The sequence below is a fragment of the Primulina tabacum genome, chromosome 9 (assembly GCF_025594145.1).
Source record: "Primulina tabacum isolate GXHZ01 chromosome 9, ASM2559414v2, whole genome shotgun sequence".
NCBI classification, from domain to species: domain Eukaryota; kingdom Viridiplantae; phylum Streptophyta; class Magnoliopsida; order Lamiales; family Gesneriaceae; genus Primulina; species Primulina tabacum.
The window spans coordinates 32,403,058-32,426,601 of record NC_134558.1 but is presented as its reverse complement, the minus strand read 5'-3'; the positions used below and the strand labels follow the sequence as shown (position 1 = coordinate 32,426,601).

The 23,544-nt window shown below is 40.9% G+C and overlaps 2 protein-coding genes across 3 annotated transcripts; one reads left to right on the top strand and one right to left on the bottom strand.

The window, feature by feature from the left end:
* Nucleotides 1-8,294: 8,294 nt before the first annotated feature.
* Nucleotides 8,295-15,009, top strand: LOC142555267 (rab GTPase-activating protein 22-like). 2 transcript variants are annotated; one of them, XM_075666048.1, is made up of 12 exons: nt 8,295-8,450; nt 8,832-8,928; nt 9,805-9,900; nt 10,133-10,236; nt 10,424-10,635; nt 11,377-11,499; nt 11,580-11,668; nt 12,657-12,762; nt 13,739-13,836; nt 14,067-14,330; nt 14,418-14,501; nt 14,613-15,009. In XM_075666048.1, exons 2-12 carry the CDS (start codon nt 8,833-8,835, stop codon nt 14,634-14,636), a joined length of 1,296 nt encoding a protein of 431 aa, XP_075522163.1. In that variant the 5' UTR covers nt 8,295-8,450; nt 8,832; the 3' UTR covers nt 14,637-15,009. The 2 variants fall into 2 exon arrangements, with proteins under 2 accessions (XP_075522163.1, XP_075522162.1); XM_075666047.1 differs by lacking the exon at nt 8,295-8,450 and adding an exon at nt 8,578-8,728.
* Nucleotides 15,010-16,205: 1,196 nt separating this feature from the next.
* Nucleotides 16,206-17,868, bottom strand: LOC142555261 (uncharacterized). The gene has a single exon (XM_075666037.1). The coding sequence runs from the start codon at nt 17,794-17,796 to the stop codon at nt 16,414-16,416; it is 1,383 nt and encodes a 460-aa protein (XP_075522152.1). The 5' UTR covers nt 17,797-17,868; the 3' UTR covers nt 16,206-16,413.
* Nucleotides 17,869-23,544: the final 5,676 nt, after the last annotated feature.

Sequence of the window (23,544 nt, the reverse complement as noted above, 5' to 3'; positions counted from 1 at the left end):
ACCAATAGTGAACGTCCAGAGCCACCAATGCACGGAGCAGAAGTAGAAACCATATAACTCCCGAGATGAATGAGGCTCCGGGCTAAAGAGACCACCGAAATATATCATCCAGAGCCACCATAACAATCGACAAGAGAGCATAAAAGTAAGAAAGCGGCGGTCAAGTAGAAGTCTGCAGTGAGCGCCAGCCGGATAACAGGAATGGTCCAAAGAAAAGCACCGACGGAGAAAGTGCTGGGACCCACCCAAATCCAAAGGAACAAAATATGAAGAGTGCAAGTGTCTGGGCCAACTTGCACCGCTCAAATGTGATATAAAAAACAACCTCCAAGCACAAAAGACCTGCAAGAAAAAATATACATATATATAGATAAAGAAAGAGAGCCAAAAGGAAGAAGGGGCTACAAATGGCTAAGAATATCTGGATCTGAGGTATGGAAGCCCTGAATGGTCAGAACGGGCAAGGATGGAGATGTGTCTGGGTAAGGAAGGACCTAACTCTAAGGTAAACTGCCTAAGGTCATGAGCCCTAGCCGCCAAAGCATCCGCCACCGAATTACCCTCCCTGTATATGTGCGAGATATGAACCATACGCCCCCTCAAGAGAACCAAAATCCTAGACATAATGTGATCCAACCCCCAACAACACTGACGAGATCGGAGGATCTGAATAGAAATCTGGGAATCAACCTCAATCCAAAGAGGGAAAAGAGAAAGATCAGAACAAAGGATAAGACCCCCCCAGACCGCCCAGAGTTCCGCCCGGATAGTAGACCCAGCTCCAATGAACTCACTGAACGAAAGCAAGACCCGCCCAGAATGATCACGAACGACGCCACCAACCGAAGAATCCCCAGGATTCCCTCTCGAACTCCCATCCACATTAAGCTTAAAACAACCGAACGGCGGCCGAAGCCAACGAACAATCGCCGTCCGATGATATCTGTAAAAGCAAACCGAAATCCCTAGCGAACGCGCCACCTGGAAATAACCCACCCAATGCTTGGGTTTGACAGTACGCGCAGAATGGGCGAGGCGCAGGTAAGACAAGATCTGGAACTTCACCGTCTCTCCAGAAATGGAGAGCAAGCGGTGCTTCGCATCATTCCGAGCCGTCCAGAGAAACCACAAAATAATGAAAGGGAGAAACTCCCTCACATGGCCCCCTGGAGCCCAGACCAGATCCCTCTTCCACGCACTAAGGAATAACCTGAAATCCTCAGTGTCAGGGATACGAACCCCAAAGACAGCACCAAAAAAATGCCAAACAGGGCGAGCCACCGGGCTGCGAATAAACACATGCGTGAATGTCTCAGACATATCACAACACTGACAACGAGACGCTAACGCAAAGCCACGGCGCTGAAGCACCTCATCAACTGGGAGCCACTGATGCCAAAATCTCCAAAGAAAGAATGACATCGTAGGCCTCAACCAGCTACCCCAACAGGGGCGATTAATGCCAGAGATCGGGGCGCGCAAACGGATCAACTCCCAAGCGGACTTTACAGAAAAATCACCATCGGAGCTATGAATCCAACGAGCCGAATCCAACTCTCCCAAGAGAATCGGGACCAACACAATCTGCTCCGCAAAAGAAGGAGCAACTACTGAACAAAGGAGGTCAAAATCCCAGGTACCCTCCGAAAGAAAATGGGAAACCCGGGCACCACGATCTCCACAGACCTCAGTCTGACTGGACAGGGGAACATCCCTGAACCAACAATCATCCCAAAATGAAACATCTCCCTGGCCGACACGCCAGCGAATACCACTCTTCGCACGAGGCCTGATCTGGAGCAAACGCCGCCAAGTGGGAGAGATAAAACCACGAGAAGAGACACAAGCTGGGTGCGCCAAGAGGCAATATTTCCTCATCAAAAATTTGGCCCAGAGGGAAGATCCCTGCCTGAACCGAAACCACAGTTTTATGGAGAAGCTATCCACGAGATCTTTCAATCTGCGGAAGCCAAGACCCCCCTCTTCCACGGGGAGGCAAGCCCGAGACCAACGAGCCCAATGCCATTTCTTCTCCAAGGGCCTAGACCCCCAAAGAAAGGCATTAAAGGCTCTCTCAAGTTTCTCCATGACAGCCAACGGAGGCTGAACAACCTGAAACAAATATATGGGCATCGAGAGGAGCACGCTACGAATGAGGGTCATGCGGCTCCCCGGAGAAAGAGTACGAATCTCCCAACCCTCCAGCCGCCTCCTAACAGACTGTAAGAGGGGCTCAAAATGAGAACACGTCCTATTTCCTCGAAATAAGGGAACTCCTAGGTACTTGATCGGCAGATGCCCCTCCGCAAAGCCAGTGATACGCAAAAGTCTAGAGCGAAGGCGCTCAGAGCATCGCGGAGGAAGAATCAGGGAACTCTTGACAGCATTCACCAGCTGTCCCGAACAGTTCTCATAGTGATGCAGAAAATCTAAAAGACGCTGCATCCCACGAGACCCACCATTGGCAAAAATAATGATATCATCAGCATAGGCCAGATGGGAAATCAAAAGATCACAACTAGAACGGTACCTGAAAGCAGGATGACGCAAGTAGAGTCTGTCAAGGCCACGCGAAAGATACTCCGCCCCTAAGATGAAGAGAAGGGGGGACAATGGGTCTCCCTGCCTGAGGCCCCTGGTAGAACCGAAGAACCCCGAAAGAGAACCATTGATATTAACGGAGAAATGACAATGAGAAATACAGGCCGAGACCAACGCCACAACCTGCTCAGAGAAACCAAAATGGCGCAAAACAGCAAAAAGGAAAGGCCATTGGACCCGATCATAGGCCTTAGCCATATCCAACTTCAAAATAACATTACCACCACGAGTGGGAAGAGTGAGACTATGAGTGAGCTCCTGAGCAAGGAGGATGTTATCAGAAATCATCCGTCCCGGAACAAAACCACTCTGATTCAAAGAAATGAGTCTCTCCGCCACAGCCCGCAAACGAGAGTACAACAACTTAGAAATGATTTTGTTCGTGACATTACACAGGCTGATCGGACGGAAATCCGACCAAGCCCGAGCACCCTCGACTTTTGGGATCAAAGTAATCGTGGTGGCAGTAAAGCTCTGGGGCAGGGGAGAGCCTCGGAAAAAATCCAAAACTGCATCCAACACATCCTGATGAACGATCTCCCAGCAATGTTGGAAAAACGCCGAAGAGAAGCCATCAGGGCCTGCCACACTGTCAGGAGAAATGGAGAAAACAGTCGCACGCACCTCCTCAAGGGAGGGGGTAACAGTAATCCCATAATTCTCCTCATCAGAAATCACCGAAAGAAACCCCGAAAAATCAGGACAATCAAGCACAAAGGGATCCCCAGTGAGTAAGTGCTGAAAAAATGAAGCACCCGACTGCTGAATCATCTCAGGAGACGTCAGGAAAACCCCATCATCCCATATGCGGAAAATCTTATTAGCCACACGCTTCTTCTTAACCATGTTATGAAAGAGTTTGGTGTTCCGCTCACCATCCTCTAGCCAGTTGCATGCAGCTTTTTGTTTCCAAAAATCCGCCTCCATGGCGGTGACACGGGCCAGATCCGCATTACGATCGGACAGGGCAGTCCAATTCGAATCAGAAGGATCGGCCTCACAGGCAAGCTCAGCGGAACGAACTGCACTCTCAGCCTCGGTGATTTTATCAAAGATGCTACCAAAAACATCTCGATTCCACCACTTGAGGTGATTCTTAAGACGCTTCAACTTAACAAAAAGACGCGACATACCAATCAGACTGCAAGGCAAATTCCAATTAAGCCTGACAGTCTGCAAAAAACCATGATGCCGAAGCCACATACGCTGGAAGCGAAACGAGCTCGGCCCACGGGCAAAAACCGGAGCGGTAACCAAAAGCGGACAGTGGTCAGAAACAGTACGGGGGAGATGTTCAACTCGAATGGAGCTGAAATGATCACCCCAATCAACAGAAACCATAACCCTGTCCAACCGCTTCCAAACGGTCTTATTCGTCCAAGTGAACGAAGACCCCTCAAAACCAGCATCAATCAAACCAGAATCCATAATGAAAGTGTTGAACTCCTCCATGGGTAGCAACCTACCACCACGGGTGCCCAAACACTCAGACGCATCACGAACAACATTGAAATCCCCACCAACCAGCCAAGGACCCAGAACAGGCTTGACGTGAAGCAGGGAAGACCAGAGGTCCCGACGCTCAATATAATCACATCTGGCATAAACAAAAGAACAAAAAACAGATGTGGGTAAAAAAGGGGCAGAAACCTTAATGTGAAGGAACTGAGCATGATCAAGGACACACTCAGCCTGCACATCAGCAGCAAAAAACACCCAAATGTGACCAGAAAGATTCGAAATGACTCGAGAAAAACCAAGACGACGAGTCATGAATCTCTGATCTAAATCGATCATCGGCTCCAAAACAGCCAAAACCTTAACCTGTTTCTCCTTCACAAAGGCATGCAGCCTCTGCTGGGACTCCGAACCCCGAAGTCCCCGGATATTCCAGATCATGCAATTCATAAAGGGTGGGCATCAGGATCACCCTGCCGCCTCTTGGACGAATCCTCAAGATCGTCCTGCTTCCTCTTCTTCACATCAGACATACCAATGTCCGGAACAGCAGACGCAGAGTGTCTATCGAACCCCGAATCAGGATCCTCCTCAGACACCTGTCTGGCAACCAACTCACAAACAGGGGGCCCCTGTCTAACAAACAATTCCTCCACCATGGAAGAAACCTCCGGAGAACCAGGGAGGGAAGGAATAGAATGGCTACTGTGATTTTCCAAGCACAGAACGGAATCACCAAACAACACAGCCACCCCATCTTTTGAAGATCCCAACTCATCCATACAATCCTCAAAAGGGATAGACTCATCCTCCTCCAGAACCTGACCATAAGACTGAGCAGGCACACCAACTGATCTCGAAGGGAGCACCTCAATAATGGAAGTACCCGAATGATCAAAACCAACACCCACAGGAGAACTCGGCGCCAAGGGCGCCTCTCCATGACAACCAACACCCTCATCCCCAAAAGGAAGAACATCATCAGGACTGTCACCAACTACCTTGGAATCACTACCTCGCTCCGCCTCCGCCTGCCAAGGCGACAAGACATCAAAAGCGTTCGAGGTACCCACCGGGACAACATGCGCAGCAGGAGGTGCCCTCACATGAGGAACACGAGGCGCAGCCCGCCTCCGTCTCCTGCGCTTAGGGCCAACGAACTGATCAGGATTCTGGTCCTGAGGACCCTGAGCAACATTAGGTGCCACACCCTCCTGGTGTGTCATGCCCACAGTATCTACCTGAAGCGGGGGAACAGGACCAGCAGGTCTAGTCCGGACTGGGCGGGGATTCTTCCCATGCGAATAACACACACTGGTAGCATGTCCCAGCATCTTGCAATCAGTACAATATGCTGGAATCTTCTCATAAACTACCTCAATCTCCTGTAGGTGAGCCCCCCATGACACCCAGATGGACTGGACAGGGGGCTCCAAGACATTGATCTCAACACAAATGCGGGCAAAGGACCCCCGAGTGCCATCTGCTGTGTGATCATCAATTTTAATGGGATTGCCCAAAAGCTTAGCAAGAGCGCAAAGGCTCTTCTTGTCATAAAGATGGAGCGGTAACTCCAGAAGTCGGACCCAAACCGGGGCTAGAGGAGACTCCGCTTGGAAATTGAACTCCGGGGTCCACTTGGAAAGTCTGATACCCAGTGGACCAATAAACAGACTGCCCCTAGTCCAGAGACGGGCATAGTCCTCCTCACAAGAGAGAACAATCACCAGAAATCCCCGTGGCAAAAATTTCAAGGTATATGGTCGCGCAAACCCGAAATTGGCAAAAGCCGCAGAAATAGCATGATTGGGCACAATCGATCGGTTGCCAGAAATCTTACCGACCAAAGCAAACTTAAATGGTGCAGATAAAGATGAGATGACCTCATCCGAAAAGCGAATGCCCGGTTTACCGTCCCTAAAGGACGGTGCGGGCATCTCATCCATTGACCTAAGAACATCCTCGAAACTGTTCTTGGTCGTCCGAGAGGACGACGGGGCCAAAATATCACGAAATGACAGAGAAGGAGTAACAGGTGCAATCGTGCGAGTAGAGCCCACAAAATTACCTGTATTGACTGAGTTCAAACGCCGATTCCGCAGAGTTGACTGATGATGGTTGACCGTTGACTTTCCCGTTGACTTTCCGACCGATGAACCAGCAGTGAACGGTGACGCCCCAGGGAGCAAGGAACCGGACCCAAACACGGCAGAACCGGGCGGCAGAGAGGGGAAATCAACTGAAACAGTGGTCGAAAATTGAGGAAAAACCGGAATTTGGGGATTTCCGATCACCGGCGGTTTTTCCGAAATTGAAGGTGTTACACAATTGCCCATGACTAGACGATCAGACGCTGAAGAGAAATTGACAAAAGACGCCGGATTCGGGCTAGAAATCGACGATGAAATTGACGGAGAAGGTACGATTTCAGCCGGAATTTTAGATCTAAAATTCCCGGCGGGAATGAACGGCGTTCGGACCGATTCATGGATGGTTGGAATCGTCTGGACCATAGGATCATAGATCGGGGTCTGGATTGAACAAACATTGCCGGAGGTGGCCGGAATCTGGGAAAAACCAGTAGCCTCCTCGGTGAACAGTGCTACCGTAACTTCAACCGGAGATGGCACCTGAACGGCTGAGTTGTCTGGTCGCGCAGGTGTCGGAAAGTGACGAGAGAGTTGAGGCGAGTCTGCCTGAGTAGGTCCGGCACCGGAAGGAGCCGCGGTGGCCGGCGACGAAGAAGAGCACTGTAGCGGCGTAAATTCGATCTGCGATTTGGAGGTGCTACCGAACTCCGATTGAGCTGATTTTTTGATATGATGGTCGCCCAAGAGATGCGGTTCCGATGGTAAAGTGAACCGGCCGTGAACCGGCGGCGGCGGCGGCGACGAGGGTAGGGTCATTGTAGGGCGATTTTTGGGGTGAATTTGGGGTTTTTTTTGGAAGAGAGCATTTTCGCTGGTTTTTGGTTGGTTTGGTTTAGGGTTTGAAAAGCTAAGTTGAGAGTGAAGAGCTTCATTCTTTGTTAAGTTAATATGTTAATCAATTTCATAAATGGAAAATCTATCACAACATTGAATATGTTATTGTGATAACAATGTTCAATGTGATATCATTCTTCTCTTGACAAGAACGTCTTATTCCTTCCAAATATTCTTCGTGAAATTAAACAGTCTCGTAGAAATTTTTATGTCTTTAATAATGTTGCGAGAAAAAATAGGAGCTTCTTCAAATCCTTTATACATGCCATTGCAAAAAATATTTCAATCAAAATTTGTGTATCGCATCATGCCTTATGGGCTAAAGCTGCATTATCTTCCAACACTTTATCAACACCTCTTGACATGCATTCGAGAAAACCGTGCAATTTTATTTTGTTATTTTAAGTTATGTGCAATTTTTTTAATTTTACTTTTTTTTTATTCCATGTAATTTTTTAAATTAGTTGTAAGTTTTAAATTTCATTTATTTGTGTTCTTTAGGGGGTCAAATCGATACGTGAAATTTTAATTGTTTTTATTCGATTGTAATTTTATTTTATTTAGATACAAATTATTGAAAAAATTAACTTTTCAACATCATTTCTACGATATCATCTCATCATTCAGAATCATAAAATAAACTTAACATAATGATGATATAAAATTATCAACTTTATCACACCAACCTCCTCACACAATTGTCAAGACAATTGTGCATGGATATTTATGTCATTTAAAAATATTAAAATAAGATTTTAAAAATAGTAAAAATGATCTAATTTTTCTTCACACACATATATATATATATATATATTCTAAGATACCAAATAACTTATTTTTTGTCCAATGAATTCTTTTAGATTGTATTTAGATTAACGAATCGAAATGTTGCATTCCAAATTCACGATTTCATTTTTTTTTTAATTTGTTCGGATGAAAAAAAAATTCAAGTGGATTTTAAATATATCCAAACGATTATAATTCGAAATACATTCATCATATCATTCTCAAATCAAATATCTTTCCTCTGATCAAATCTATCGATTCAAGCCAAAAAATTTTGTACCAGAAAACTTTATAGAAAACATAAGATCTCATATGGTTTGGTAGTATATGTTAGGGTGTTTATAATCTTAGCCAAAAAAATTAAAAAACTTTTAGTATAATATTTCACTAAATTTATATTTGATACTAATGACCCATAAAAATGTGAATTTTTAAAATATTGTGAAAAAATATTTTTTCGCTTGAGAGAATCTAACGATGTCTTATTACCAGTCCCAAAGGACAATCTTTATTGGTCAGCATGTAATTACTAATATTTTCCAAAACATTGTCGCAGAATCGGCATCGGCGAATTTTTCTTTGCGAAAATTTTCCGCGATATTCTTGAAGGCGAGTTAAAAGGTTCGATTTTTAAATTTAAATGCGTCCGATCTCACTGTCTATTTTACCCTGATCTGACGTGCGTGGCACGATTTTGTCGTAAATTTTGGGGAGGAAATTTTTGTTTCCATTCAAGAAATTGTGCTGGATCCCAATTTATTAAGTTACCAAACGAGGTCATCATTGAATAATATCTATCTGATTGTGGGTTGTGCAGAGTGTTGAATTTCTTGAGTCTATTATAAGTAATTTGTGAAATACATGGGGAACTCCATGTGCATTATGTGCAAGAAAGATGGGTAGGCACTGATTGATTCTTTTTGTTTCGTTTTCATGTTTCTCGATTTTAACAATGTGTGCGAGTGATTGCTTGTAATTTTGGAAGCTCGTTGTTTGTGGCAGGATGTTTTTTAGCTCAGCTGTTGAGGAGCTGGATGCATACTATCCTATTAGACCTGAATGTCAAGCTGATGCTCCCCGGACCAAATTTAAGGCGCGGGTATGGAAGAATGTTATGCTTGGATTTCCACATTTTTGTAATTTGATTAGTAATTGAGCAACCTGTGTCGGACTTTGGATATGATCTCTTTGTGCTGGATGTAGGAAGATGTTTTAGTTCTTTAATTTTTTAGTGTAGCTTCATCTTCTTCTTTTTTCTCATGTAGTTCAATTTATATAGCTTTGTCATGGTAATTAAGGAATGCACTTTACTTCATGGCTTGTGATTGACGATATCATAATACATTATCTGTTTAAGAATATGAATGTCTAGTAAAGTTCAAGTTTGATATTTTTGTCATTGTTATGGTCATATTCACCTATCCAAAATCATTTGTAAAATCTTTTAAGAAATGTAATTTGTGGAACCATAACCCTCTTCCGTAATTCATGGTATCTAAGGGCCATGCAGTTGGTCTTCTGAATCAACAAATTTTCTAACGAGAATCCTTTAATTATTTTTTGTGTTCCTTTTGAGATAATCAATATATGATGATTACATATGACGGGGAGGTCATAACAACTGTAGATATATTGTATTTTTTGTTTAACCCAGCAAATAAATAGAAAATACCCATTATGCTCATTAATTAGAGGTGCACACACTATCATATGCATTAAAAGCCAAATTACTAAACATTAGAAAATTACTGGTCCATGGGTTCAACCTTATATAACAATCCACAAAATATGCAATGATTCATATATGAATGCTCAGATTCTTTATTTCTTGTTCATCCTTTTCAGGGGCAGATAAGCATACCTGTCTATTTCATTTCATTATTTTATATGATGATATGACCTATTTTTTCCTAATATTATCCATTTACATGAGGAACACTCTTTTTTATACCCGTCTCTCATGCCATATTTACAGGTAGGCAAGACTCTCAGTCCAAGAAGATGGAATGCAGCATTTTCTCAAGATGGTCATTTGGATATAGCAGGTGTCCTTAGAAGAATTCAAAGAGGGGTAAGTTGAATTTTGTGTGGCTATACCTTGTTATTGCTCATCGTAACTTTTGGATGCCTGCTTGGATAATTAACTGGCATTTCTGAATATCTTGTATCAAGTTGACTTCAGAATTCACTCCTGCATATTTTCATGGACTAAACCAAAAGGCAACAAAGATAATATTTTTATACAATTGTTGGTATGTTGCACAACTAGGAATTGCTTATTTTGTTTTTCTTTTTATGGTTAGGGCATTCATCCATTGATTAAAGGAGAAGTCTGGGAGTTCTTGTTGGGTTGTTTTGATCCTAACAGCACATTGGATGCCAGAAATGTTGTCCGGCAAAAGAGAAGGTATGAAAATCAATTTGGTGCAATCAATTTGGTGCATGACTCAGTTCTAGAACAGCTGCACAATTGACTGAGTTGAATTGATCTACATCACATCGAAAATTCCTTTTCTGTCTATCCTACATTATAAAAGTAGAACCAGTTTCTCTTGAGAATTCATGACATCAATTGTATCTGTTTATACTCTCAGGGAACAGTACGCGGCTTGGAAATCTGAATGCCAACATCTGGTACCTGTAATTGGCAGCGGAAATCTTGTCACAACACCTATAATTAATGACGATGGCCACCCAATACAAGATCCTTCAGTTAGCAGTAATGGCCAAGATAATGGTTTTCTGTCAAATGGTGGCTCTTTAGATCAAAGCACGATTCAGTGGAAGCTTGGATTACCTCAAATCGGTCTGTATTTAGACATAACTTAATTGACACCTTTAGTTTGTGCTGAAGCTTATTTTTATGTGGTCTCGTGTTGTGTCGACCATTTTTTCTGACATACTCATGCATATTTTGTTATCTTCTATAAAGAATTGAAGCACTTAGATGTTGTAATCTGCATGCTCTGATGGAAATTTAGTTGCAGTATTGTGTCACCTACAGCAATGTGGTGTTATAAATGAGTTTCTGTGATGACTGGCAAAAAGTAAGGTCTATATTGACACGAGGATCTCTAGATGATTGAAACCATATAGTTGGGATTTTATACACTTACATCAGAATATTGTTGAACAATGGGCACTAAACCATTTAAGCTTTTAGAAGAAGTGACTGACCTTATAGGGTATCACGTGGTAGGCTAATGTTGAACACCTATGGTTCTTGGTCTGGTTCCCAAACTTCCATACTTTAACTGCATGTATGGAGCGTAATGACAAAAATCATTCAAAGGTAATGACGCGAGGATATTGAAAGTGAAAGATTGACACAAAAGGCAGCATATGCACCCATACAGTATATGCACATTTTAGCCACAGATAGCGATGGTCGTGGTGCAGACATGCATCTCTACCCTACTCCCTTATTATCATGTAGAATTCGGAATTCCCACTTTCTTCCCTGCCCATCTGAAGTTTTTGTCAAAAATGATTTTAAAGTATGCCTATTTATTTCTGATTCTCACGTCAGACATAAATTATGCTCTAGGTTTGGATGTTGTGCGGACAGATCGTGCTCTTGTTTTTTATGAGAATGAAGCTAATCGGGCAAAGCTCTGGGATATACTTGCTGTCTATTCTTGGCTGGATAAAGATATTGGATATGTTCAAGGTGATATTTCATGTACCACAACTGTTATTGAAGCATCAACTATCTAGTCATTATTTTATTTATTTTAGTCCCTTGATCAGGAATGAATGACATATGCTCTCCAATGGTTATTCTTCTCGAAGATGAAGCGGATGCCTTCTGGTGCTTCGAGCGTGCAATGCGTAGGATGGTAGACTCCCTTAGTCTTAGCAATGTTCTCATTTTTATTATATTGAATCTGATATAATTTCAAATGATTTACGATAAAGTCTAGTCTCATATTAATTCATGGATATCAATTAATATTAAGATGATAGTAATCATGGAACCGTGTCTTATCCTTCTGATTGGATCAAAATTGACTAGTTTTTTGTTACTCTGGTACCTTTAGCTTTATTGTCCATGCGTACGCTTGGATTTGGATCTTGATTCTATACGATATGGATATTCGTAGGTGTATTCTTCCTCATCTAAAAATAGCTTGGCTCATTTAGTGACGATATCCAAGAACACGATTAGGACGTAGACTGGCTGGGTTGGTAATTCACTGTTTTTAAACCCCCAGTATGAAGTAAGAGCCATCTCTTCCTTTCTCTACATGATAAGCTGTGGGATAACCATCTGAGAGGAATGACTTCTCAGTTCTCGAGTTACGGGTCCCTTACTAATAAATAGCTTTTACGGTTTAGAAAGTTTATTGTCTCACATAGGCCAGTAGATAAAAAGAGAACATGATGTTCCTTTAGAGCATTCTACCGTGGCTAGGGGCTTTCATTTATTATAGGTAGAGGCTTGTTCATTTGGGCTATGTTTTTTATTCCTTCAAAATTATAGATATTTGTGAGTATCTTGCTTTAATTTAAGTCCTATTATGAGTCTTGGCTGTTTAGTTTCCTATAAAAAAAAAAAAAGATTCTTGGCTGTGGAAATTCATAAATCCCCGGCATGTTTTTTCCATGGATCACAGCTCCACACCAAACAATTCCTATTTTTGCAATGCCTTCCTAGAATCAGCTGGACTGTTTTACTGTACACTATGGATTGCTGCTAAATTTTACTTAATGCTCTCAGTCATTTATCTATAAACAATCTGTTTTCTTTATTTGTTTTAATAAATCTAGATTTATAATAATATCTCTCTTGCTTTTATAACACAATTTTCCATCCTGTTTTTAAAGAGGGAAAACTTCCGTTGCACTACAAGTTCCATGGGGGTGCAATCTCAACTAAGTACTCTTGGACAAATTATTAAAGCTATTGACCCAAAGCTCCATCAGCACCTTGGTAAGTCTGGTTTTCTTGTTAGAAGTTCTTTCTGAAGCTCCACCTTTACCTTTTTCATCTCTTCCGAAATGGCACTGGTAAAATATTTTTAATCACCTCATATCAAGTACTAACAAGCTTCTTTTTTGCCACCCTTAACTAAATTAATTGGATATAGCCTTTAACATTGCCTTCTAGTTTTATTATGTGTTTCGATTTCGTCCCGTTAACATTTTCAGTCTTATGTTTATCTTCCTGAATCCCTTCTTAAGAATTAAGATATATTCTCATGATTATTCCCTCGTTCAGATTGGGGAACAAAGATGCTACAAAAAGATGCATACTTTGGAATAGAGTTTTTTGCAACAGAACTTCCCGTGAAATATTGAAAATGTATACTTCACCTTCATGAAAAAAAATTAAATAGGCGTTCAGTCCTTGATTTCTTTCATTAAAATTGCACAATTTAGCCATACTAGCGCGGTTTTTTGAACACGCGTCTATGTTTTAGCCAAAAAACCAATTTTCGAACAATATTATTTCAAATGTACAAAAATAATCTTTTATTGATCTATAATAATTTCCAGTTCCCCGTAATATCTCCATTGGAATATAGTTTTCTAAGTCCACACAAGGTTGAGCAAGAAACCGTGGACTCTTCGAGCAAGAAACCGTGGTTTCTTGTAAGTGGAAATTTCTACTCAATGTTGGGCTTCACATTGGTTTCTTAGCCGCAGCACGGACATGTTTTTGAAAAAGCACGTTAGCAAGTGTAGATCTTGTAATATTTATAAAAAGTCAAGGGCTTGGACGCCTATTTAATTTTCATGAGGGTGAAATATGCACTTCCGATAAAAGAGGGTTTTGATGCAAAAAACTCCTTTGAAACATGAACTAAGAATCTGGAAGATATAATCTAGAACTAGTCTCTGGCCTCTCTCTCTCTCAAAGCACACATGCAATTTCTCTGTTCTCATGCCACATTTTTCTTTGACAGAGGAGCTGGATGGTGGGGAGTACTTATTTGCAATTCGTATGCTCATGGTTCTTTTTCGCAGAGAGTTTTCATTTATTGATGGCCTGTATCTCTGGGAGGTAAACAAAGTCACACACCTTCTTTTGTTCAACTTCATCAAACCTACAGAAATCACTGGTTCTTACTCGTTTTTTCATTGTTTTATTACCCAGAGTTTGGGTACTAAACTAGATTTTGTCTTATTCATTATTCATTTTGTTTTCATAAGGCTCATTGGCCCTTTTTTCCTACTTGTGTGGGATATTATGTCGTATGAATTTCTCAATGTGGCGAAAAATTTGTAATTCAGGTCATGTGGGCCATGGAATACAATCCAAGCATCTATTCATCATATGAGTCAAGTGACTTAATTTCTTCTCAAGTTCATCAAACCGAAGAAATTAAAGCAGATAACAAGCTGCTGAAGCAGTGTGGAAAATTCGAGAAGAAGAACGTGAAAACAGGATTGACGGATCAGAGGGGCGCTCTCGCTGTTTTCCTAGCTGCTAGTGTACTTGAAACAAAACATAAACAACTTCTTAAAGAGGCTCAAGGCATGGATGATGTCGCTCAGGTACTTCTTCTAATACTATTCACGTTAATTTATTTAATGAGCCTCTTTTAATATCTGCCTATATGCATTTTCGTGATACCATTACAGATTTTAGGTGAAATCACTGGAAATTTGGATGCTAAAAAGTCATTGAATGCGGCACTGAAAATTCACAAGAAGTATTTGAGAAAGGCAAACTATATTTTCTTGTGACATCATCTCCATATTGTCTACCTGCTAATATCCAGCATATATATTTTAATCTATTTTCCTAGATTTCTTATTTCTCGCTGTTAAATGCAGGCCAAGAAATCTTACTATCCGTAGTTGCAGCATGGAAGCAAGTCATTGAATTCAACAAACTTGTCGTTTCGGATTTTTATCATTTTATTCAATAATATTCCTATTCTTTCTAGCGCTTCAGGTATCGCTCATTGCGCTGGTTCATTCTTTACTAATAGTTGTACATAAGATTCTGGTTATGAGTTCTTCACGGGAAAGAGAAGAAGCTCGAATTGCCTGGTGTTTGTCTTTGTGTACCGTTAATATTCACTTCCCTCACATCAATGGTGAGGGAACTGTTTTGGGATAGGAATTATTTATATTAGCCAAACCGGGCGATTGGTTCAGGTTTGGCGAATGCTTTGGTTTCTTCTATTGTAAAATTTCTTGATCATGTAGTAAATTACCCGTTACTGCTTTGTGTTTGTTGAATATCATGCCAAACTAGTCATGATCAATTTAGGCGTTGTCGCCGCCTCTTACATTCAAACCACCGTTATAGTCAATCCAAATCTTATGTAACCTGATCTTCTAAAGCACATGTAATGATATAACTTTGTCCTTGGGACAGTTTTCGTGGCATGATGAACGCGTTAAGTTCGGACGGTTTCTATGCCAAATAGATACGGCTACACTTGGTGTGGCACAGACCATCTGATATCAAGGGTTCTACATGAGTTAATGTGGGTTTTTCTTATTAGTTTTCGAGTACAATTTGTCCTTCCACCAAAATTATCATTCTCAGTGAAGTATAGGAGTACAGTGTGCCTCAAAACATGAGCATGATAAGAATAAGATTTGCATAAATCTTCAAAATATCCAAGTACTAGATTTCCCTTATGCAGGTTCCAAATGTCCCAAATCACTTGGGGTGATGAGGTTCGCATGTTGCTACATATCCCTCCCTGAATTGGATGAAAATCACTTAGACACAGTATAGCATTTTCTTCATAAAGATCATCAATTAAGTGAATGATTTTTCTTTTAGTCATTCTCTTATCGATATACAGATATCTCTAAACCGACGTATCTAAGTGTGTGTTTGATTAAACCAAAACTCGTATCGTGTCTCGGAACCAACAATGACTTGGTATATTTGGAATTTTTTTGTCATATCATAAGATGAGCTTGTAAAAGGGTTGGCATGGAATTCAGAGTACCAAACATGTAGTGCACATATATAGAAATACAACTGTAGGGTCATCTCCAAAGTGACACCTTTATTTTTTGGCAGAGTTCCTTCAATAATAGCCTCGATCTTACATATATTTCAGCCATTTTTGTATGCATTGGACTTGTGTCATGCATTATATACCATTTTCTTGAAATTACAAGGTATAAACATCACTGATCAATTATCTTTTTGGGCATGCATGTTATTTATTTTATGTCAACAATCTGTCATCATTATTTGTCACGGCATCAGGATTTCAAGGACAGATTGATGTAAAGATGAATATGTCAAGTCCCCTTCAATCCATAAATAGCTGGATTATTAGGCACTAGCAATAACTATTTTCCATGCATGCCATCATAAGGGCTGTTCCAAAAAACCAAGATTCTGTCCAAGATTTGCCAAATTATTGCTGGTGTTTTGATTTCAAGTTATTTGCTTTACAATAATAACAAGTAGCATGATGCAAGAAATGGATAGCTATGAAGAAAATTGAACAGTAAGTACCATAAATAGATCTCTAATTACATAATTTCCCTTCTCCCCCAACATTTGTAACGCTTGAATTTAACAAGATTTCCTATTCAAAATTCAATTGGTTGTAGGCAAATTTGTACAGATTTATACCCCAACCCTTGTTTTTTTCCCCTACCAAAACCAAGAAAACACAAACCCTAGGGATATCAAGGCATAAGAGCTACGTCTCCTTGGATAAAAATTGTCAAAGAGAAGGGCAGTTTGGGGAATATTTGGCTGTCTGCACACTTTCAGATGCCCCAGCACACCACTGAACTTAGCAGACCTCAATCCCTCGTCGATGCAAAGGTCCGGATTGCCCTCCAACTTCAACTTTTTCCCAAGTTTGGACACAAGGTCAGCAGAAAATGGAACCCTTCCAGTCAAGTTATTGTTCTCCAAATTCAACTCTGTAACAAATTCCAAAGCCCCAAATTCCTCAGGCACTATCCCTTCAAGCATATTGTTATCAAGCCCTAAATAGCACACTTTTTTCAGAGTCATCCCCATTGATTTTGGGATATTCCCAAAAAGTCCTACCCCCGATAGCCCAATCCCAAGAATGCCCCCAAGATTTCCCCATTTCTCCGGAATCTGCCCTCCAAGAAAGTTCCCACTCAAATACACTTCCTTCAAGCTGGGCAGCTCGGACAAGAACAGTGGCACTCCAAAGTGGCCAAAACGATTGTAACTCAGATCAAGAAACTCCAAACTGTTCAAGTTCTTGATCATTTCTGGGATTCTTCCTGAAAACTCGTTGTAGCTTAAATCAAGCTTTAACAAATCAGTCAAGTTTCCAATGGATTCTGGCACGCTTCCTTTGAACCCGTTTTCACTCAAATCAAGAACCTTCAGTTTCTGCAAGTTCTGAAAAATATTCGCAGAAATCTTACCTTCAAACTTGTTCCTCGAAAGCGTGAGCTGTTCCATATTTATCAACTCGCCAAACCCTCGTGGGATTTCGCCTGAAACACTTGTTCCTGTCAAAACCAACCTCCTCAAACCGCTGAAATTACCGATCCTGCCATCCAGAGATCCGGATAAACCTGGATTTTCGACAAAAACCAGCTCCTCTAAAGAGGAAGCTTGAGAGGTAGATAACAATGGTGAGAAATCCGGAAATGGAATTTCTTTTTCGGTGAAGCATTTATAGAAGAAGAGCTTCTTGAGGTGAAGGATCGGGGTTAAAAGAGAAGGCTGGAAGGTGGAGTAGGAACCGCAAGGAGGGTTGGGAGAATAGTCGGAGACGTATCCAAAGCTCAGTTCCGTCACATGGGCCCTGACGGCGGAGGTGTCGGAGAAGTAGTCGCAGACGATTCCGTGTGGGGCGGAGGCGCACATGTCATCTGGGAAAAGCGTGCGCCAGGGGATACCGGAATTGATGGACTCAAGAACTCGGTACACCGCTTCTTGCTCCGCCGCGCCGAGCGGTGGCTGTGAAGATACTGAAAGGAGCATGAAGGAGACCGATGCGAGCAAGAAGAGCAGCTGGGAAGGGAGGGTAACCTGTGCCATTGGAGGAATCAAAAAGCTTGGAGTGAGGTTCAAAGAATATGGTTTGCTACGTTGAGAGAATTTATATTGAGGGAGAGGGGCGGGGGGGGGGGGGTTTATATATATATATACACTAGCTATTTTGTACACGCGACGCGCGTGTACAGTGTCGTGCGTGTACAGTTTTTTAATAATTATCTCTAGATTAAAGTGAAATTTGACAAATTATCGAGGATTAAAGTGCTATTTGAATAATTGTAATTTAAAAAAATAAAAAAAATGTTTTTTTGACATTTAAAAAATAAAAACAAAAATGTAACTTTGATATAAAATAAGAGTAAAATTGGGAAATAAAAAAACTGACCAGCTTTTTTGTCCGAAGATTCTTAATATTATATATATATATATAAAGTCAAGAGGATGTTTGTCTTGAAATATGAAAATGAGGATTTTAAAAGGAAATTTCTGCCAAAACCATTGCCAAAATGTGACCTTTTTGTTGTTTGCTTATGATATTGGACCATTTGGTTTATTTGTAAAGTTATGTTTGTCGGGACTTGGGAGGGGGTTTGATTGAATAACAAGGGCAAAGTTGTCTTTACGGTTTGGAAGGTGAACTTAAATTTTCTAATATTGCAATTTCCATATTTCACACGACAATATTGATAAAACTTTTTTTCCCATTTTAGTGAACATAATTTCTTAATAAAGGCAAAGTTGTCTTTACAGTTTTGTATCATTCAAAACAAACTTCTTTGTTCATTATATGAGACAAATGAACGAGGAAAAAATTCATTCTTTGGATCAATTTAAGATGTTAAAGATAAGGCAAAAACTTGTGTTCGATGTTCTCACGGATCGTATTTTGTGAGACGAATCTTTTATTTGGTTCATCCATGAAAAAATATTACTTTTTATGCTGAGAGTATTATTTTTTATTGTGAATATCGTTAGGGTCGACCCGTCTCACATATAAAGATTCGTGAGACCGTCTCACAAGAAACTTACTCTAAAAATAATTCGGAAATCTGAAAATTTTAAATTTATTTGATTTTTATAATGTAGTTTTGTCAACTTAGATATATATATGTAAGAAAAAATTCACAAATCTGAAAATTTTAAATTTATTATAAATATTTCTCAAAACAATTTATTTTTTCGAGAAAACTTTGTGGATAATCCTCCTGTCTTCATTTAATAACAATAAAATCAGCGGATTCACTTTTCCAGTAAAAATAAAGAGAAGGAAGCGGTGGCACGAACCGTAGACCTGTGGCAAGCGCAGCGGCGGAGCTGACAGTGACACAGCGGCAGCCACCGACATGTCGCGGCGCTCCTGTCCTTTTGTCCCTATTCACCACTATGAAAGCGACGGATAACTGTTTTCTACCACGTGGCGGATCTTGAGTGGTCATGATCAGGGGGAGTACGGAGGATCATGGAACAGTGCATGCGAATTCCATTTCCAGTCTCACATTCCGCAGATCCTCGCTGTCCCTTGGGGCCTTGTCCTTTTTCGGACCCGTTTTAAATCTCTTGGTTTTTTTTTTACCCGTTTACCTCCCTTTCAACTAAACTTTGTGTTGGTATGCCCGGATCAACTGAATTTTGGATAAATCGAAATGACCGATACTTGATTAATCTATAGATTTTGAATTTTCTAAATTTTTATTTCAATTGTTTCGATTTGGTTTTCGGTTATTTCTTCAGAATATAAACTAGTCGAAGTTATAAATTTTTTAGAAGTAGGTCTCTTGTGATACGATCTCACGAATTTTTATCTGTGAGAAGCGTCAATCATACCGATATTCACAATAAAAAGTAATACTCTTAGCACAAAAGTAATTCTTTTTCATGGATGACCCAAATAATATATTTGTCGGCAAATGGGGCTAAGAAATATTAAATGTATGCTGAATTTTAAACGTGGTGGTTGGCTAACATTTCAGAAGACGGAAGACGTGTTTTACGCGTATAAAACACGTGTTCACACGGTCAAGGGGCTCTATAAATAGAGCTCCCCTCTTCATTCTGAAATCATCATTTCTTCGAGTTTTCTTTCATCTTATAAGCATTTGAGTGCTTAGTTCTATAATATTTGTGAGGTGTTTTGTTCTCCTGTATTAAGAGAGTATGTGTTCTCTTTGGAAACACAGTGAGTGAGTTGTACACCACAAAATATTATAGTGAAATTCTTTTCATCTTGCCCGTGGTTTTTATCCTCATAATTTTTAGGGGTTTTTCACGTAGATCTCGGTGTCCATTTTATTCTTTATTTTTCGGATTTTATTATCTCAAATTTCGCACGTGGGACCAACAAGTAGTATCAGAGCCTTGGTTTAAAATTTCTTAAAATTCTGAGTATGCTCTGTGGTTGCAGCCTAGACTGATCTTCCACATCTAAAAAGATTTTTTGAGATTTTTTATTTAAGGCGGGATTATTTTGTCCAGTCTACTGAAATTATTGTAGACATAATGGCGGGAAGGTACGAGATAGCAAAGTTCAATGGAAGCAAATTTATGCTGTGGAAAAAAAAGATACAAGTAGTTTTAAGAAAGAAAAATTGCTTGGCGGCTATTGGAGATAGACCGGTGGAAGTTACGGATGATGGAAAGTGGAATGAGATGAATGATAATGCTGTTGCCAATTTACACTTGGCTATAGCAGATGAAGTTTTGTCAAGTATTTCTGAGATAAAAACAGCCAAAGTTATCTGGGATACTCTGACAAAGATGTACGAGGTCAAGTCCCTACACAACATGATTTTCCTAAAGAGAAGGCTTTATACTCTTCGGATGGCGGAATCCTCATCGATGACCGACCATATCAACACACTAAATACTCTATTTGCCCAACTCACTTCCATGGGGCATAAAATAGGGGAAAATGAACGTGCGGAGCTTCTACTTCAAAGTCTACCAGATTCATATGATCAACTTATCATCAACATTACCAACAATATTCTTATGGGCTTTCTAAGATTCGACGATGTCTTAACTGCGGTTCTCGGAGAAGAAAGCCGGCACAAGAATAAGGAAGATATGTTGGTAACCTCGAAGCAGGCAGAGGCTTTGCCGATGATAAGAGGAAGATTTATGGACCGTGACTCCAGTGGGAGCCAAAGGCGAGGTAGATCAAAGTCGAGAAGTAAGAAGAAAAATATTTACTGCTTTAAATGTGGCGGTAAAGGGCACTTCAAGAAAGAGTGTACGAGTATCGATAAAAGCTCTCAAGGAAATGTGGCCAGTACTTCAGGCAGTGGTGAAATATTATTCAGCGAAGCAGCAACTGTTGTAGAAGGCAGGCACAAATTTTGTAACACGTGGATTATGGATTCAGGTGCCACGTGGCACATGACGTCTCAGAGAGAATGGTTTGATCATTATGAACCACTCTCAGGAGGATTTGTATTCATGGGAAATGATCATGCCTTGAAAATCGCTGGGGTCGGTACTATCAAAATTAAAATGTTTGATGGCACCATTCGCACCATACAGGAGGTACGACATGTGAAAGGACTAACGAAAATCTTTTGTCCTTGGGGCAATTGGATGACATCGGGTGCAAAACTCGTATCGAGAACGGGATCATGAAAATTGTGAAAGGCGCGCTTGTGGTTATGAAGGCGGAAAAGATTGCTGCAAATCTGTATGTACTTTTGGGAGAAACACACAAAGAGGCGGAGCTAGCTGTTGCATCAAATGGTTCAAGAGAAAAATTAATTGTGTTATGACATAGAAAGCTCGGGCATATGTCAGAACGGGGGTTGAAAATTCTCTCAGAACGGAAGCTGCTGCCGGGACTTACAAAAGTGTCACTACCCTTTTGTGAGCACTGTGTTACCAGTAAACAACACAGATTAAAGTTTGGCACTTCTACTGCCAGGAGCAAAAGCATATTGGAGCCGATTCATTCGGATGTTTGGCAAGCACCGGTTGTATCCCTAGGAGGAGCGAGATACTTTGTCTCGTTCATTGATGATTTCTCTAGGAGATGTTGGGTGTATCCAATCAAGAAGAAATCAGATGTTTTCCAAGTCTCCAAAGATTTCAAAGCGCGGGTTGAACTTGATTCAGAAAAGAAAATCAAGTGTCTGAGGACTGACAATGGAGAAGAATATACCAGTGATGAGTTTGATGCATTTTGTCAACATGAGGGCATCAAGAGACAGTTCACGGCGGCTTACACACCTCAACAGAATGGAGTGGCGGAGCGGATGAACAGAACTTTGTTGGACAGAACAAGAGCTATGTTGAGGACTGCAGGTCTAGAAAAGTCATTTTGGGCAGAAGCAGTCAAAACCGCTTGTTATATTATCAATCGTTCTCCTTCAGTGGCGATTGATCTGAAGACTCCGATGGAGATGTGGACCGGGAAGCCGACAGATTATTCTCATGTGCATACATTTGGAAGTCATGTGTACGTTCTGTACAATGAGCAAGAAAGATCAAAGTTGGATTCGAAATCCAGAAAATGTATCTTCTTGGGTTATGCTGATGGAATAAAGGGTATGCTCAGAAAGAAGGCATTGACTTCAATGAGATATTTTTCCCTGTGGTTCGGCTTACAACAGTCAGAGTGGTGTTGGCATTGTGTGCGGTGTTTGACCTACATCTAGAACAGCTAGATGTGAAAACGGCGTTTCTTCATAGAGATCTTGAAGAAGAAATCTATATGCTCCAGCCATAAGGTTTTGCGGAAAAAGGCAAAGAGAACTTGGTTTGCAGGTTGAAGAAATCTCTGTACGCTCTCAAACAGGCGCCGAGATGTTGGTACAAGAGATTTGATTCCTATATCATGAGCCTTGGATACAACAGACTGAGTGCAGACCCTTGTACGTATTTCAAGAGGTCTGGTGATGATTATATCATTTTGCTGTTGTATGTGGACGACATGTTGGTAGCAGGCCCCAACAAAGATCTGGTCCAAGGATTGAAGGCACAGTTGGCTAGGAAATTTGATATGAAGGACTTGGGACCAGCAAACAAGATTCTAGGGATGCAAGTTCACCGAGATAGAAGTAACAGAGAGATTTGGCTTTCCCAGAAAAATTATTTGAAGAAAATCTTGCAACGCTTCAACATGCAAGATAGTAAGCCAATTTCGACCCATCTTCCTGTTAACTTCAAGTTATCCTCCGAGATGTGCCCTAGCAGTGAAGCAGAGAGGATGGAGATGTCTCGAGTACCATATGCATCAGCAGTGGGAAGTTTGAAGTTCGCCATGATATGTACAAGACCGGACATTGCTCAAGCAGTGGGAGCAGTTAGTCGGTATATGGCGAATTCTGGAAGAGAGCATTGGAGAACTGTCAAGAGGATCCTTAGATACATTAAGGGTACCTGGAATGTTGTATTATGTTATGGAGGATCAGATTTTACACTCATGGACTATGTCGATTCAGATTATGCAGGTGATCCTGATAAGAGGAAATCTACTATTGGTTATGTGTTTACACTTGCAGGGGGAGCAGTAAGCTGGGTTTCAAAACTGCAGACAATTGTGGCGTTATCTACAACAGAAGCAGAATATATGGCAGCTACTCAAGCTTGCAAGGAGGCAATATGGATTAAAAGGTTATTGGAGGAGATCCAGCACAAACAAGAGAATGTTCCTTTATTTTGTGATAGTCAGAGTGCCTTGCATATCGCAAGGAAATCCAGCCTTTCATTCCAGGACGAAACACATTGGAGTATAATTTCATTTTGTGCGAGAAGTAGTAGAAGAAGGAAGCGTGGATATGCAGAAGATCCATACGAAGGATAACA

Coding starts and splice junctions, on each gene's coding strand:
- LOC142555267 (XM_075666047.1), top strand. CDS start 8,691: ATGGGGAACTCCATGTGCATTATGTGCAAGAAAGATGG. Junction 9,901..10,132: donor TTAGAAGAATTCAAAGAGGG/GTAAGTTGAATT, acceptor TTTTATGGTTAG/GGCATTCATCCATTGATTAA. Junction 10,636..11,376: donor GCTTGGATTACCTCAAATCG/GTCTGTATTTAG, acceptor ATTATGCTCTAG/GTTTGGATGTTGTGCGGACA.
- LOC142555261 (XM_075666037.1), bottom strand. CDS start 17,796: ATGGCACAGGTTACCCTCCCTTCCCAGCTGCTCTTCTTGCTCGCATCG.